The sequence below is a fragment of the Athene cunicularia genome (assembly GCF_003259725.1).
Source record: "Athene cunicularia isolate RWA chromosome 5 unlocalized genomic scaffold, athCun1 chr5_part1, whole genome shotgun sequence".
Lineage (NCBI taxonomy): Eukaryota > Metazoa > Chordata > Aves > Strigiformes > Strigidae > Athene > Athene cunicularia.
The window spans coordinates 36,021,468-36,038,360 of NW_020799101.1; the positions used below are offsets into that span (position 1 = coordinate 36,021,468).

The 16,893-nt window shown below is 37.2% G+C and overlaps 1 protein-coding gene across 15 annotated transcripts in view; it reads left to right on the plus strand.

Annotated features, from left to right (window-relative positions):
• Window positions 1-16,893, plus strand: part of GPHN (gephyrin) — a 220,963-nt gene that overhangs the window by 181,762 nt on the left and 22,308 nt on the right. For all 15 annotated transcript variants that reach the window (XR_003398497.1, XM_026849618.1, XM_026849622.1 and 12 more), the window contains 4 exons: window positions 4,223-4,342; window positions 9,118-9,176; window positions 9,386-9,539; window positions 11,434-11,555. Coding sequence is in view for 14 of the 15 variants with exons in the window: in XM_026849618.1 (XP_026705419.1) it covers window positions 4,223-4,342; window positions 9,118-9,176; window positions 9,386-9,539; window positions 11,434-11,555 (455 nt within the window). In the remaining variant the exon portion in view is untranslated. The remainder of the gene's footprint in view (window positions 1-4,222; window positions 4,343-9,117; window positions 9,177-9,385; window positions 9,540-11,433; window positions 11,556-16,893) is intronic.

Here is a 16,893-nt window from a genome sequence, read left to right on the forward strand (position 1 = left end):
ATATTCATGAATAGAAACAATTTACGATTTGTTCTCAAACACAAGAGCACTTTTCATGAAATTCCTGCATTAATACTGGGGTAATGGGAAAAAAAATCAGTTCTGTTTAACCACTTCTGTTATTCTGTCAATTAAATTATACCCACTACTTTATGTTCAGGAGATCATGGGTTAATCCAAAATGTTTCTCCAACTATTTCAAGTCCAGATTTATAATTCTGTGTATTGTATGTGAAATGAAGGAGAAAGGGAATAAGTAACAGGCAAAACAAAGGATTGATCAGTTTTAATGTTTCTACAGTGTGGCCACTTTGGCTCCTAAACGAAAAAGTCCAAGTGAAATAGATGTATTTCAAAAGTTGTAAAGTTGTTTCAGGTTTTAGAAGTATTACCAGTTGCAGGATTATTACATTTTTTAAAAAATGAAGTTGAATTGCATCTAAATATATAATAGACATTTAATTTGGCTAATCATGATAGATACAGAGAACTGTGAAAAAATAATTTTTGCTGTAGTTCCCATCCATTGTTGTGAATTATACTTTGGTATATTAGACATCTTCTCAATATTGATATTCACGTGAACTTAGATTAATGAATCTGTTACACAAAACATAAAATTATTTTAAATACTAAAAAAAGCAAACTAAAGAATTCTGCAGTTTTTTTCACCTGCCTTGGATTTTTAGCCCTTCTGCCTGCATTTTCAGGTGTTAGTCCAGGATCCAAAAGACTGACAACTATTTCTACGACCCTTTTTATGGTCATTGTAAAATAGCAAGAACCAGCAAAGCAACCTGTTGAATTATCACTCCTATCATTATTCACCTGTCATCAGTATTACCATTTTGCTAGTTAAAATTATCATAGCACAGTGGAGCTTAAAAACAGTACTATTGAAGCTGGGTCTAATGGAGAGAACTGCCCACAGGTTTAAAGGGTTTCAGTGTCCTAATCAGTTCAGCAGGTTTGTACAAAGGATAAAAGTGCAAATGAGAGCTCGCTTCCCTCTTGCAAAATTCAAGACCTCACAAATGTCTCTCTGCAGGGACAGTCTGTCCTCCCAGATTAATGCGTATGGGAAACCTCTCTGGCAAGGAACAAAAATTGGGTGGGAGGAGGCATGCAGAGAGAGAATAATTCTGGAAATACCAGTGGCAAGTTAGAAAAATGAGGCTGTTGACCTCTGAATAATTGGTCAAAGTTTTTTTTCCTGGGCCAACACATCTTCAGGCTCATCTCCTTCCCAAGAAATTATTTATAGCCTTGCAAGGCTCCTCAGTCTCATTTCACCCTTCAGTCACTCTCAGCAGCAACATTCTGCATTTCATGTTACAGACCAATTATCAGAATGATTCACAGCAGGGAGTTCAAAACAGGTTTAGATTTGGCTCCTCCTGTAGGGAAGAGGTTATGTAAATGCTATGTAGAGAAGAAGATGGGACTGAGATATTGTTGGATGTTTTTTGTATCAGTTTTAAAATTTATTATTTTCTGACTTCCATTTTCCGATGGTCATGCTTATGTTAACAACCATTTTTTATTTTGTATTGAGGAAAACTTGCAGACACTTTGCTGCTTTGGGGAGGTTAGGGCACTTTTGAGAGTACTAGTCACAAGCCAGCTACATGGCCCCTGTGTGAAAAACAAAACCATGGGGAGCAATGGTTTTCTTCCTATAGACTTGCATAGCTGGGGCTTAGCATTTCATGGAAGACTTTCTAAAGCTGTTTGCAAGAGGCACTGTGACAAAGCAGCTATAATATAGGATAGGAAAGAGGCATTTTTCACGTTTCCATTAACGGGCCTTTTTACAGAAAGGAGCATGGGTCATTGTAAATCACACGAGAGAGGTCTAATCACGTGCAAGGGAAAATGCCTGAGATGGGGGCTGTGCTCGATAGATTATTTCTGGGTTTTATTCAGTGACTAACATTAAATAGATTATCAGTGATGAAGGCAAAAGACAGAACCCAGTACTGCCTTATTCCAGGTAAGTGTGAGATCTCAAAGGCCTTTGAAAGAGCTGCTGTGAAATTGTACTTTCATATGCTTTCTGAGAAGGAATCATTTCCTTTCACAGAAGAACACGGCCCTGGAGATTCACACACAAATCTGATAGTAGACTTCTGTTCATAAAGTTAATCTGATCAAATACTCAAAGGACAAAAAAAGAATTCAATATATGAGAAACCAATTCTAAAAGCAACTGTTATTGTATCATAAATTTGTTTAAATGTTTCACATCATTACACCTCAAAAAATTAACTCATCTAGTAATAAACTCCAAAGGCATGGATAGTTACAGAGCGTTTTATCACCATAGGCACTGATTTCTAGCAGAGTCCTAGACATACTGTATTCTTTATGGTTCTTGATGTCCAAAAACCGCTTTTTAAATGGAAGAATTTTTTTATGCAATACAATTTTGCTCTAAAAATTGTTTTTATAAATATCAAAATAACACGCTTATTTTCACTTTTAAGCATCTTCATTGTAAATGGAAGCATCTCAGCTGTTCATCCACAGCTTGCATAGTCAGTGGTGAGAAATAAATACTTTTTTTTTTTTTTTAATATTTTTATGTCATCTGTTTTTAGATACCTATTTTAGGATAACATGAATCTTGCCCTAAAAGCACACTAACCGTGACATATGGCAAGTGTGATTTTATTTTTTTTTTAGTTTCCTTTAGCATTTTATTTATGTTCTTTTCAAATGTTAGATTTCCACTACCCTTAGAAAAGGGTCAGGATTCAATCAACTCCAGGCTCAGTTGTTTCCTGGGATACGTAGGTCTCTGTGGTACTGTGGTAAACCAGGTACAAACCATTTGCAGCCTCTCCCTAGGGCTTCTGTCCCAGTGAGCTGCCTTTGAAATACATTTCAAAGTAATACATTTCAGAGGTTATAACAGTGCTGAATTGGCATAGAAGAATGGACAGGGCAAACACAGCTTTACGCAGCTGAAACATTGGCCACCGGTCTGGAATTTGCCGATGTCTTAACAGCCTCCTGTCAAAAGTCATGGAGTAAATACCTGCTGGGCAGGAGCAGGTGGTAGTGCTTGGGCAGTGCTGCTTGCAGGTGTGTGGATTGCTATCAAATCCATCCTAATCTCAGTCTGAGAAGTCCTGGACATGTTCCAGTGTTGCATATGGAATTTAGAGCCAATCTGCATATGAATTATACGTGTGACACCTACAGAATATGTTGGTCTGATCACAGCTGTGTGGATCTCTGTGTAGCACATGTTCACTACTAGCAGTAAAGCCGAAACAAGCTGGGCTTACTGAAGTGCTGTGGGGAGCAAGCATTCATATTCCAGCAATGAAATCTCAATCATCATACTAGCTTCTTTTAGTTGCATTTCTTCAGAAAGATTTTTGTTATAATTATTTATTTCTTGGGTGATTATGGTCAGATTACAATTTTACTCTGGATTTTGACAGATGTTTATTAAAACAGGCTGCCTGATGAGAAATTTTATTGAAACCCGTGTCATTTCTTTTATCATGTTGTTCTGATATTTTTCTGTTCTTTGTATTGCTTCTGCTGAAACTTTGTAATGTATTGACTTTACACAATTGTAAAATATTATCAATTTTAGGCCTTGCTAAACTGACCCTCACAAAGATAGGTATTCTATATGAACTAGTGTTGAGCTGTCTCTCAGTATGAGGAAATCTGCTTAAAAATAAAGCAGTTGGTTACATTACGTTTCTTACAAGCTGCGGGTTTTCCATATATAGTGTGCTGGTAAAACAAAACAGAAAAAAACCCAACCAAACTAAAACAAAGACATTTCAACCCTGGGGACCAGAGTACTCTGCAAAAATGTTTATGTACTGAGAACTGCTAGATTTTTGCTTGAATAAATTTCTAGAAAGTCACCATCTAGTTTATATTTCTGAGCCAGTTATTTTTCTGAGCCAACCACAGTATCAGTATATTGCTTATTCTGAAAGTTATTCTTGTGATAGAAATCTAAGGGAAAAAATCTGAAGCTACCTAATATGTAACTATATAAAAAAAAGCCAAATCTGAATCAATGACTTAGTGAACTTTAAATACATTGGAGTTTATACCTGTTGATATCACTGGCAGTATATGAAGAGTCATGCCTCAAATAAGAATTTTAGTTTTTCAGATTACTTCCATAAAGTTCAAATGGTTTGAGACTTTTCAAAAGTAAATTAATTTTTGTCTGTTTATTTTTCAGCCAACTCAGACTGTGATGCCTGGTCAGGTAATGCGTGTTACAACAGGTGCTCCAATTCCATGTGGTGCTGATGCAGTGGTGCAAGTGGAAGATACAGAGCTCATCAGGGAATCAGATGATGTGAGTCACAACTTAAAACTCATTTTTCTTTTGTGTGCGGCAGAAAATGGCTCATGATACAATCCTGTAAATATAAAAGATAGCCCTATGGGAAAGCTCTTCTGTTAATCTCAGAAGTTTGAGGATTTTCACATCAGTTCCTAGTGGCAATTCTACTTGCTTTTTCAGGCTGTTATAACAGTACCACAGACCTGCCTTTCCTGACATAGTTTCTTCATCACAGTTGTTGAATGCTGACAACAAAGTATTCAGGAGCATGATTTGAGTGAAAGGCAAATGCCTCCTGGAGATCCGTAACTACAGTCCCATTTGAGTGCCTAGTATATTCACATTTTAAAATACAGAGTGGCAATCAGACATTATATTTCCTTCTTTTTTACTCACATTTAGCAGTAGAGCAGTCTTCTTTGCATTTCAGGATCATCCTGAAACTCAGCAAAATGAGGACTTTAAAAGGTCTCCTACCTCACCAAGTAAGAAGGTGAAAAGTTTTCTTTAAATACTATTAATCCCAGAATAATATATTGAAATATTACAGTGCAGCATTACGCTGATGTAATTAAAGCTGGATAGGACTGGTTTAAGGGCTGCAAAATCCATGGGATGACTTGGATTATTCTGGACTATGCTATGAAGATAGTTCTGTATAACCAGAGTTGGTCTCATTTCAGCAAAGGTCAATTTGGTGGATTTTGGAGAATATGTCTTGTGCGCATAACTTACAATAGATGCATATGTTTAGAATAAGATTCTTTATTATGTAACGGGGAAAGTAAGTCGTGTCCGCCCCATTTTTTTAAACCATAACTAAGTTTCTTCAATACACCTCTGTTTTCCTTTAAAATGAAAAAATTTCTGAATTTAGGACCTCTGAAAACCAGGAAATGGATAAGGTGCATATTCCCCCAGATCATAGTCTTAGCTGTTTAATTTGAACAGATTTTCCATCATTCCTGTAAATCATATTTGCACACTACCTTACAGATGCTGAAAAATACCACAGAAAAAAATGAGTACTGTAGTACTAATTCTGTAGACACAGATGTCTTAACAGAGTAAAATGTGATTTTTGATGAAGCACATGAGCTGTCTATAGACTATCCAAAACAGTCTATCTTAGACTTCACAGAATCACAGAATTGTCTAGGTTGGAAATGACCTTGAAGATCATCTAGTCCAACTGTTGACCTAGCACTGACAGTTCCCAACTACACCAGATCCCTCAGTGCTCTGTCAGGTACGGGCACTCCACCACCTCCCTGGGCAGCGCATTTCAACACCTAACAACCTGTTCTGTAAAGAAATGCTTCCTAATATCTAGTCTAAACCTTCCCTGGCACAACTTGAGGCCATTCCCTCTTGTCCTATCGCTTGTTACTTGGTTCAAGAGACCCATCCCCAGCTCTCTGCACCCTCCTTTCAAGTAGCTGTAGAGGGTGATGAGGTCTCCCCTCAGCCTCCTCTTCCCCAGACTAAACCCCCCCAGTTCCCTCAGCCGCTCCCCGTACGACCTGTGCTCCAGACCCTGCACCAGCTCCGTTGCCCTTCTCTGGACACACTCGAGTCATTCAATGTCCTTTTTGTAGTGAGGGGCCCAAAACTGAACACAGGAATCGAGGGGCGGCCTCACCAGGGCCGAGTACAGGGGTCAGATCCCTTCCCTGTCCCTGCTGGCCACACTATTGCTGATTCATATTTATGACTTTTGTGTTCAGAAAATTCCTTTTTAATCTTTACCCTCACTTACCCAACTGTGATATCTGGACACCATCATCATGTTTGCCATCATCTGACATATTTTAAGGCAAGAAGATAGGTCTCTTGTCACAACTTCCAAGTTCAGTTTTGGAATGAAGTGTGTGCGTGGATCTCTGCTCAAATCAGCCTTTGCTCCTCTGCTGCTGTTCTGACAAGTTGTTCCATTTTGCCATAGCTCCGTGCTAACCTTGCAATTGCAGCTGGGCTGTAAGCAGATGAATTCTAGTGTTCAAAACTGATGAAGACAGCAAAAACTGAAACATACTCTCATGATCCTTTCTCATGCCTTATTACTGTAAATGCATAGATTTTTGCATCTGATGAAGTCAGCAAGCTGTCTAGGCTGGCCTTCTTCCTAACAGAGATTTTACTGAGTCAGTCCTGCTTTGAAGTTACAGATGTGTGTGTGTAGGTTATATCTTCCTGTAAAATACACTGCTAATTCACTGCTTGTTAATTGATCCACTAGCCTCACTGAGCAAATTTTCTGAGGCCATTGCCCACCTCATCATAAGAAAGGACTATCACATTGCAGAGCAACATACATGATTACCTATTATTTTCTACTTCTTTGAATTACTGTCTTCTTCCTGGATTCCACTTTTTCTGTACATGTTCTCCTCTGCATGTGAGAACAGATTATTTAGTTATGTGCTTAAACTCTGGATTTTTTAGCAAATGTAAGCCACTTTCCGCTTCCTTTTTCTGCCTGAAAGTGTGAGGTAGAACTCTCAAGTCCTTGAATATGCGGCTCAGCTAATCCTGTACATAAATAATTAGTAGAGTTTAATTAATGTTGTTGTTCTTTTTTTATGCCTGGTTGGCTACATATGTCAAGAATACTTTTCTTTTTTGTGTTAGGAACTCCTTCAGAGATGGGATTTAACCGAAATGAAATCTCTAACATCTGAAAAATGTTCTTCTGAAAAGATAGAGAGTACATTTAGAAGCTCCTTGACCTCTGGTTGTGGTAGCAGTACTTAAATATCATAGCAAGCATTCCCCAAGTGACTGTAGAAGTCACAGGCCTGAAAGGAATTACATCTATCCAGCAAGAAGAAGAATTCTCATCAGCTTGCAAAATGCAGAGTCATTGAGAAAGATCCTTGCAAAAACATGTCTACGCCCTTTTCATTTTAAGTATTTATGTCACCTTGTAAGAAAGTGATCAAGCAAAACAAAAGTTAGATGCTGCATCAAGACCAAGCATCAGTGTGTCAGTATGGATGCTGGCTGTTAACAACTATCAGAGTAAACCACTCAGAATAGCTCAAAATATATTAGAACACAGCAAAAAGAATGCTGCCTGATACACACCAATGAAGAGTGTTCTCAGCACAACACCATACCTCCCTACAAGCCCTACGTTTAGCCACCTTGAAATATCTTGTATTCCTAAAGCGTTCTGGGATACCCATCAGTTCCATAAATAACAATCTCCATACATCACCATGTTGTCCACCCACAGTCACACTTTCCACACTGCGTTTCAAGCCTGGGATTACTAAACTCCTCAGAAGCCTTTTTTTTTTTTCTTGTTTTCCCTAATCCAGGAGTCCTAAATAGGACCTTTTTCTATTACTCAAATGTATCATTGCCACTCTTGATTCCCTAGAAACTTCCTAGCTACCTTTAAATGTTATCAAAGATATGGAAAATTCATATCTTCGTGGCTAGCCAACCATCCCCAGAGTGTCATAAAAATAAAATAAATCTTAGACTAACTGTTGCCCCAGACTTTCATCACAAGCCTAAATTTTACAGCTTTAGATGGGGATAAGGGAGGTAAAAGGACATCCTGGGCACCACCGCAGCTGTTTTGGATGCTAACAGCCAAAAGTAGTCTCTTCTCTTATGCAAGAGGAGCAGGTGTAAAAGAAACAGAATTTACATTAAAAGTATATTTTTATAATACTGTGTTAAAGAAAGAAAACAGTTTTTTCAGGGTTGATGTTTTTGTTAGTCATTTCCTGGTTTTCAGGTGTTTAAATTTATCCATTTTCACAGTAGGTAAACAGAATCACAATCTGTAACAACACATTCATCAACTTTTAACTTTGAGGCATTTAGTTTAAAGCATTTATTCTGAACTCAGAAAATGCAGTCCATATGACCTTTAAGAAAAGAGACAAGTTTCAGTGTCCTATACAACACTATAATTCCTGAAAAACTCCAAATGACAATGACATGCCTTGTTTGTCTTGTAATATTAGTGTGTGATTTATAACTTTGAGGTGCTTAGACCTGTTCCTAAGTAAATGTAGATTTAGTACTACTGACAGGCTGGCACTATCTCCAAGCTGAGTGTATATATCATCAACCCACTTGCAGGGCTTAAATATTAACAATACAGGTCATGTGCCACTTACTGACATTGAATGAATCACCAAACCATTGAAATTCTGAGAAGTAAACACAAATGTTAAGGTAGACATCAGACTTTTCAGGCCACTGTCTCTTGTTCACAGTAAATAAACATGATGAATAAGCCCCTTCCTGATTTGTACAAAGCTCTCAAGTAGTAGTTACCGCTACAGGAAGCTACATGAAAATCCTGAAACAGCTAGAGCATATAACTTCTTCCCACCTTTCAGTGAAGTAAAGTTGTCTGTCAGACTAATGGTCCTTTTGAAATGCCGTCTTTGAAATTGTTCAAGCAGATCAGGTTGGCTGAGAGGAGTAGAAAGAATTCACTCATTATACCAGATCAACAAGCATAAGAAGTAACATAGGAAAGATACATAAACACAGGGATCATAAAAAAAGGTAAAACTGTGTATTCAGTGCTGGTCCTTCTCTGGTGAACTCATCAAAGAGAAAGTTTCTTATAATGCTGTTCCGTTTTAGCACACGTTGTATTCTAATCTTGACACACAGATCAGGAGAACAATGATAATGCTTAAACCATAAGGTCTCAGTGTAATGAGTACTGTAAGCTGTGTAGATTTCTGAGAAATTAAAGCTGATTAATCTTTGAAGAGCCCAGCTGACTGCATTTGATATCCTTGTTTTTGTAGGGCACTGAAGAGCTAGAGGTTCGCATCCTGGTGCAGGCTCGACCAGGCCAAGATATCAGGTCTGTAAAAACCTATTTTATAAACAGTAAAATATCTCTGTAAGGAATAGAAGGGTTGGTGATTTTTGTAGTATTTTTTTAATCATAAGTAGTACTGACATTTTGACAATCTGGACACTCCTTATCTGCAGGACCAATCAAGGAAAGAGTCTTTCAATCTCATTTGGGTTTTTTTTTTTTTCATTTTTTTTCTGTGCTATGATTTTCAGACCTATAGGACATGACATTAAAAGAGGTGAATGTGTGCTGGCTAAAGGAACCCACATGGGTCCATCTGAGATTGGTCTCTTAGCAACTGTTGGAGTAACCGAAGTAGAAGTTAACAAGTTTCCAGTGGTTGCAGTCATGTCAACAGGGAATGAGGTAAGAAAAGTATGTTTAGAATCAAGGTCTGAATTACTGTATCTTCTTTGGGGCAGTGTTTTGGGTAGTGACTTGCGCCCTAATTCCCAAGTAGACTCACTTTTTGAACTGCAACTCATGCCGACACAAGGTATTTTGGTTTCAACCCATAATCAGCTGCTTGTGTTTTCTCCTTCAGGGGCTCTTTCACAAGTCTCACACACTGACTTTGCCAAAAATTTGGTAATGTATCCAGCCATGTGCCAGCTGCTTTCCTCCTGCTAGCAAGGGAGGACCTGTGAGGTAGTCAGGGTTGTAATTCATACTGCCAGTCACGACTGGAAGAGTGATTTTTTTTGAGCAGCACTGCTCTGTAGCTATAGTGTGAATGGCAGATAACCTGTCTTTGAAAACTGAATAGTGCTACCAAATGCCTTGCTGTACTATTTTTTTTAATAGTAGCACATATTGAAATCCAGTCTGCTGTTGGTAGAACTCCAGACCAGCCTTCTAATTGCTTTGTCTTTATCAGAAAAATCAGGTTCAAATTTAACTCAATTTACTAATTTTACATACATTGTGGGCTAACCCTGGACAGCAACTCCGCTCACTCATTCCCTCCCACAGCAGGACAGAGAGAATAGGAAGAGCAAAAGCAAAAGAACTCATGGGTTGAGTGAGTCAGTATGAAGCTTAAAGACAGCATGAAGTTTGACCTATAGTTTTGACAGTCCTTTGAGACAAACTTTTTGAAATCCAAACACGAACATAAACCTAGTACTGTATTACCGTGCAGCTTGAATATGTTGAATTTTGAAAGATTTTGAAAACTTTTAATGTGTTGAATTTTGTCATCTGGTGGTATCCTTACAACCTCCACAACCCCAGTGGAGGTTACTCTGTAACTACTGGGTACTGTGGGTGGCTGAGGCCAGCCTTGCTGGGACAGAATCTTACCAGATTTCATAACACAGGTAGGGTGTGTCACGCAGGAAACATATTGCTAACTGAACAACAAATCCAAAGAGCTACATGGATTACAGATGATGATTTTCTGAATAGTATCTTCTATGTGGCTGAAGGTTTTTGCATGTAATTAAAGGGTCCTTTACTGATGTGGACACCTCTCTTTTGTATCATGTTTAAAAAGATCCTGCACAGTGGGTTTCTTAAAATTCCGATGGAAATCTTCTCAGAAATAATGCCGCTAGCCAAAGCATCAAAATTTAGCCATGTTCCACTTTTGATGATGCTTACCTTACTACCTAACACTATTGCTGTAAATTTGACAGATACATTCTTATTATTTACCTCCTGTCAATATTGTGTTGTCCTTCTGTGTCCTACAAAAGAATTCCTAATATGTGTAAAATACATGTTTATATATGTGGTTTTTGTAGTTTAATTTCCAAAATATGTAACACACGTAAAGCAATTGCCATAATGCTGTCTTGAGAGAAAGCTTTTCATCCAAAGCAGTAACTAAACCAAGCTTTAAGCTTCTATTATTCCAATACAGATTGTTGTATTTTAAAAACATCTTTAAGTAATTAGACAATGAACTTCAAAATTTCTTTTAATAACTTTAAATCTGATTAGCAGCATCAATGAGGTTCCTTTAAAACCATTTAAATAGAAGCAGTAACTTGGAAACATAAGTTTGTGTTTTGTTTTCTAGTGTTTAAGATTAGAAGCCAGGAGAAGGTTTTGCAGACATGAACCAATAGAAACAAACTAGCAACCTGGAGGGTTGGACTAAACAAGCATTACATATTAATTTAAATTCACTAAATCACACATGTATTTAATGATAGGTGTCTAAGAAAATTCTGTCCAATTGGAAGGAGAAAATTCTCACTTGTATAAAGGCACAGTATGCTGAGGAGTCTGACTGAGAGTGTTTCTGGTTTTATAGCTACTGAATCCTGAAGATGACCTCTTGCCAGGAAAGATTCGGGACAGTAACCGTTCAACTCTCCTAGCTACAATCCAAGAACATGGCTATCCAACAATCAACTTGGGAATTGTGGGAGATAAGTAAGTACCACACGTTAGTAAAGATGTCACTTCATATTCATGCGGTGCACTTTATGGCATCCATGGAAAAAAGAAATACCAGAGAAAATGTCCCTCATTGAAAGTGTCATGGTGTTGTGACAGGGCACATCTTGCAGAAGTTATTTTACCCTTTTCATTAGAGAAATAACTATATTCTAATATTTAGGAATCATTTTGATAAAATTTTTATTGAATTGTGTTTATCTTGTTTTTCCTTCTGTTTGTTGAAACATCTGTTACTGCTGCAAATTGAATTTATTGCTGCAGTATCATCACAAGCACTATACTTGATACATGTAAGAGGAGACAATTCTACAGCAACTGTACCTGTTTCTGATTGAATAAAGGGAGAAGGAAAGATTCTCTCAGAATTTATTTTCCATGCCAAGATTAATTTAGAGTGAAAAAATGTTGTCACATTCTGAGGAACTGTCTTTTAGGGAAAGCCCCATTGCTGGATATTGCTCAACATTTCCAGAAATATCAAAGAATTTAGAAGAACCAATTTTTTTTTCCCTTACTGGTCTCTCTACTTTGATTGCCACAGAGTAGTACCCTGGGATCAGACTTTCCGTTCATCTGACAGTGATTGCTCCTTGTTTCCCAGTGGTAGTGAAGTCACATCTCCTGTTGAGAGCTCTGGGATAAGTGATTGAAGTGTTCAGTCTTTCATTCTTTGCAAGACTCTGCAATGCCTGACATCCATGGCATGAGTTTCTCAGCAAAATGTATTTCCTTAGTTTATTGAGCCCCAAAGGTTTTGAGCAGGCTTTCTTGTTTCTCATTTTGGGTATCAAACCAACTGACAGACTTGGTTTGATAGGGAGCTGTTCAGGTTCACCTCCACCTGTTTGAGAAAAAGGGTATTCCTTGTGGTTGAGGCCAGATTAGAAAGGAAAAAAAAAAGGAAATAGTGAATTTCAGCACCCACATTTCACACTGATTGATGACAAAATTCCCAAGCAGGGAGACAAGGCTACTGCTAGGGAATAGTTCATTTCAAAACCAGGCTTCCCTAGTGCAGAATTCAATACAGAACCTCACTAGCTTGACAGAAAGTATATGAATGGGCCAACCACTGTGTTGTTTTACAATATATGAACTAACCTGAATGGTGGCTCCAGGAAATGCGATTGTATTTGAAGTATTCATACAAGGGATGTGACACACAACAACCGTGGCAATTGTTGTGATCTTAGGGAAGGCAAACCCTTCTGGATACTCTCACTGCGTCCAGACATCCTTTTTTGCTTCTCTGGCCTGGCAAAACAACATTGCAGTTCCAAATAGCAATAAATATCAAAAATCTCCTGCCCATGAATGCTTCCAGTTTCAGGTGGAGTTATCATGCAGAGTCTAAACTCATGAGGTGATTCTTTCCAGAAATGGTATCTAAATGTTCTGAATCACTAGAGTGTTTTCTATATTATAAGGACCTTCTTAGACTTTAAAACACAGGGAATAAAGTTCTCAAATAAAACTATGATATCCAGAGATCAGGTTCTAGATTTACATATCTGAGAAAAAAGAAAAGAGCCACAAAAAAGCTGTTGTCAGCTCCTGAGAGTCATCCCTGAATAAAAGAAGGGTTGGCAGGGTTTTTCTCCAACAAAATATTGGAGGTGGAACTTTTTGCTACCTGCATGACCAAAAGTTACTGCTACTGTCATCAACATTACTGTCAACATCAACTTATTTAATGTTATTAACAGTGGGTTCATCCAATGGAAAAGATGCTTTCTCCTGGACATCTTTCTGGTAGCCCCTCTGGCAAAATAAGAAAGTAAAGCTTGTTTGTTCTTTATGGCCTTGTCCTAACCTAATAGGTATAGTCTCAAATTTGCTGTAAAGTCAGTACCATCAAATGGAGAATTTAGCATTGTGCAAAACTATAGTTATGTACTCCATTGTCTTCAGGAAGTTTTTCTACAACCTGTACATGGAGTGTCTGTGAAGATAATTAATCTTGAAAGCTCTCAGTATTAAATAACAAACAGTTTTAGTGAGATTTAAGGCCCAAGATATTTTTTTTTACTTTTCTAAGAACATTTGCTTTTCTGTATTTCTACAAATATGTTCTGGGGCCCTTTATTACTTTTTACCTGAAAACCAGACAGAAAACATGTATCAGTCAAAGGCAGACAAGTGTCTGCAGCTTTGCTTTCAGTTATGAGAGAGGGTGATAATTTTAATCCTCCCTAGTAAAATGTTCTCTGTGTCTTGATATAGTATTACCTTGGCAATGGTAATAAGAGTTCTTTTTAAACTTTGTTTCATGCCTGGGGAGTCATTTCTGCAGAGGTAGTTACTTTAGCTCACATAATAGAACTAATGAGCCTCCAATTGTAGAGTGATTTTGTACTTTGCAGTAAGTTTTGAAAGAATAATTTGGTACTGTTGACTTAGCCAAGAATCTTCCCCATCTGATACCAGGATTCTGTCTTACCAAGTTTTCTGCCATTCTTCTCACACTCACATGCCCAACCCATATATTTACAGCAAAATGCATCTGCAGTTCTGTTTCAGTCAAAGGGGAAATCTGAATATGTAAATTAGTTTGATAATAAGTATGGTATTATTTCACCATGTAGTAAAGCTACTAAGGGAATGTTGCCCATATGGTTATTTCAGTATATGTCTTTCGGACTAACATGACTGATTTGATGGAGTACCATGGCACTTGAAGAAATGTAAGTCTTCTGAGAGAGATCTTACGAAGGGTACAATTTTGACAGTTAGCATGTTTATAGAAAAGATGAGCAAACCTTCAGTGTCTGTTATATGGTTTACTGGAGTTAAACCATAGATCATGTATGTTTGTGTGTGCTCATGTATATGTGTAGTTCATTTTGTATGTACAATATTTATCTAGACAGTGAAAAAGAGAAAGATCTTATATGCCTGCAATACCTACAGATGTAGTAAAGATACTGGCAAACTATACTTTTCAGAAGGGAAAATTAAAAACTTGTAATTTTTTTCTTTGAAGATATCACTGTAATGCATTTTTTCCTTTCCATATTTCACATTTTGGGTTGTTTCTTGTTTTGTTTTCTATTTCTTCTTGTTTACACATTTTACATTGAGTAAATTTTACTGCATTTTACTGGGAGTGTCACTTGCTGTATACCATAAACATTGACTGGAGTTTGAGAGAGCAGCTAATAGGGAGCACAGATGAATCATTATTATTGCTGTAACAGGTCAAGTTTTTTAACAAGCATGGAAATTCTGTCAGTCTTATATAAAGAGCTAATATTCAAGTGTGAAAGTTGTTTTAGAGTAGTATTCGTGAAGACAAACTTAGAGGTAAGTATTCATATATTTCATTTCAGTATATGAATCACTCAGAGGTGTGTTTAGGTAAGAAAATAACTTGTCCAGCTGCTTCAAAGCCCAGGACTGTGATATACATAAATATATTCCAACAGAGAATGTGACAGGGTGGAGAAGCACTTGGAATGTCTGTGGGTGGCTGCAAAGTAGTTAGGAGCACTTTAAAAATGCCTTTGCATATTAATCATATGTGAAGTTACATTTTGAACTGGCCACTCAAGTCTCACTTAGCCTATATTTGTATTTTCAGTTGAACCCAATATTTTTTTCTTTTTGGAACATTTTAACAATTCCTGAGATTGTCATTGTTTGTTTCCTTTCTAAGAAATTGTATATGGGACTCAATATATAAATCAAAACCAGCAAGTCCAAAACACAGAGATAAAATCTACAGTTAAAATCCTGAAAGCAAGAAATAGGAGAAAAGAACGAACCTGAAAAATGCAATATAGCTGAAGTTATGTCTGGCTAGAAGCCAAGATTTTCTCTATTTAGCACATAAAAAACAAACAGCTTGAAAAGCACACTTCTCTGGGTAGAAATAAGATACTCCATTTCCAGAACTACTCCAAACACGAGAGACAAATGCTAAACCAAAGAAAGGAAGAACCCTTCTAATGTTGTTCTTATTGTTGTGTCTTACATCTTTGTCTGAATCACAGAATCACTTACCAAAAAAACTGCAAAAACAACTGGCCAGTTAAAACTGGTCTCATGTAACAAGACCAAGTTTAAAAGGCTTCTAATTTCATTTCCCTTGCTTCTACTCTATGAAATCATTTGGTTCTTTGGAAACCATTGATCTGATCTCTAGAACTCTGTCAACTTGTCAGGATATTTTTGTGTCTGATGCTTTCATTTGTGGTGTTCTTTGTATCCACTGTTTATTTAAAGCTGTAAAGTTTAGCCCTAGCAAAATCTGCTATAGTATGGGCCTCTGTTTTAGAAAGCAATCTTCCATTTTGACAGTTTTTCTTCCATAAGAGACTCTCTTATTAAACTTGCTAAAGAATTTTGATCACGTATGTAAAGAATTCAATTTCCTTTGTTTTTACCTTTGTTTACATGAGTGCATTTTCCCCTTCTCTTCATTCTTTTATCATTTTTCTCAGAAACACATATAACATTAGCTGTTTCCAGCTGCACTTTCATTTATGAGCCTGTGATTTCACAGTCAAGAAAGAAAGAATCTCTCTCCTTAGGAGAAAAACTTGGGAAATTCACATTATCTGCTCAGTTGCCTTAAAAATTTGTCAGAATAGTTATAAAATCAGCAGCATATGAGAGCTTTTCTGCATTAGAAGGGATTAGTTTCTCATTTATGTACCTCTCTTTTATGACATATTGTGTGACATAAATCTCCTAAGTGACAGGTAAACCCATTAAAAATCACCCTCGCCATTCTGACAGCATTGCTATATGATATCCCTAAAATAAAGGCTTTGAAAGAATCCCTTCATATTTTGGAAGGGATACTAAGATCTCTCTCAAGCATTTAGTCTGCCTGAATTTTATGTTTGCCATTCAAAAAGAGGTTTAAGTCTTTTGTACTTGTGTAGGTTGCATGTAATTACCAGTATTATAATCCAGATGGAACATCTGGAGTGGAGGGAGAAGAGTGGGGAAACTGCTCTAGCTCAAAAATCTCATGCAGTATCAACTGGACACAAATCATCATATGAGTTAGAATATGAGATATAGGCAGAATTCAGCCACAGAATCTTAGACTCTCCCTGCACGAGTTTCATTTCCAGTTTGGATACAATCAAATATACTGCAAACAGAATTATTAGTAGCAATATCATTTAACAAATGACTGCAAGAAAAGGCTTGTTAGAGAAAAGACCTTAAAACAAATGCCACAATCTTAGTTTTTGCTGAAGTGACTTCAGTTCTAGATCTGCTCAAAGGGTGATGGTGTTAAAAAGTGTGATCATAGCCTACTGAATCCAGAGGCACTGGGTAATGGTTTGAAGGTGAT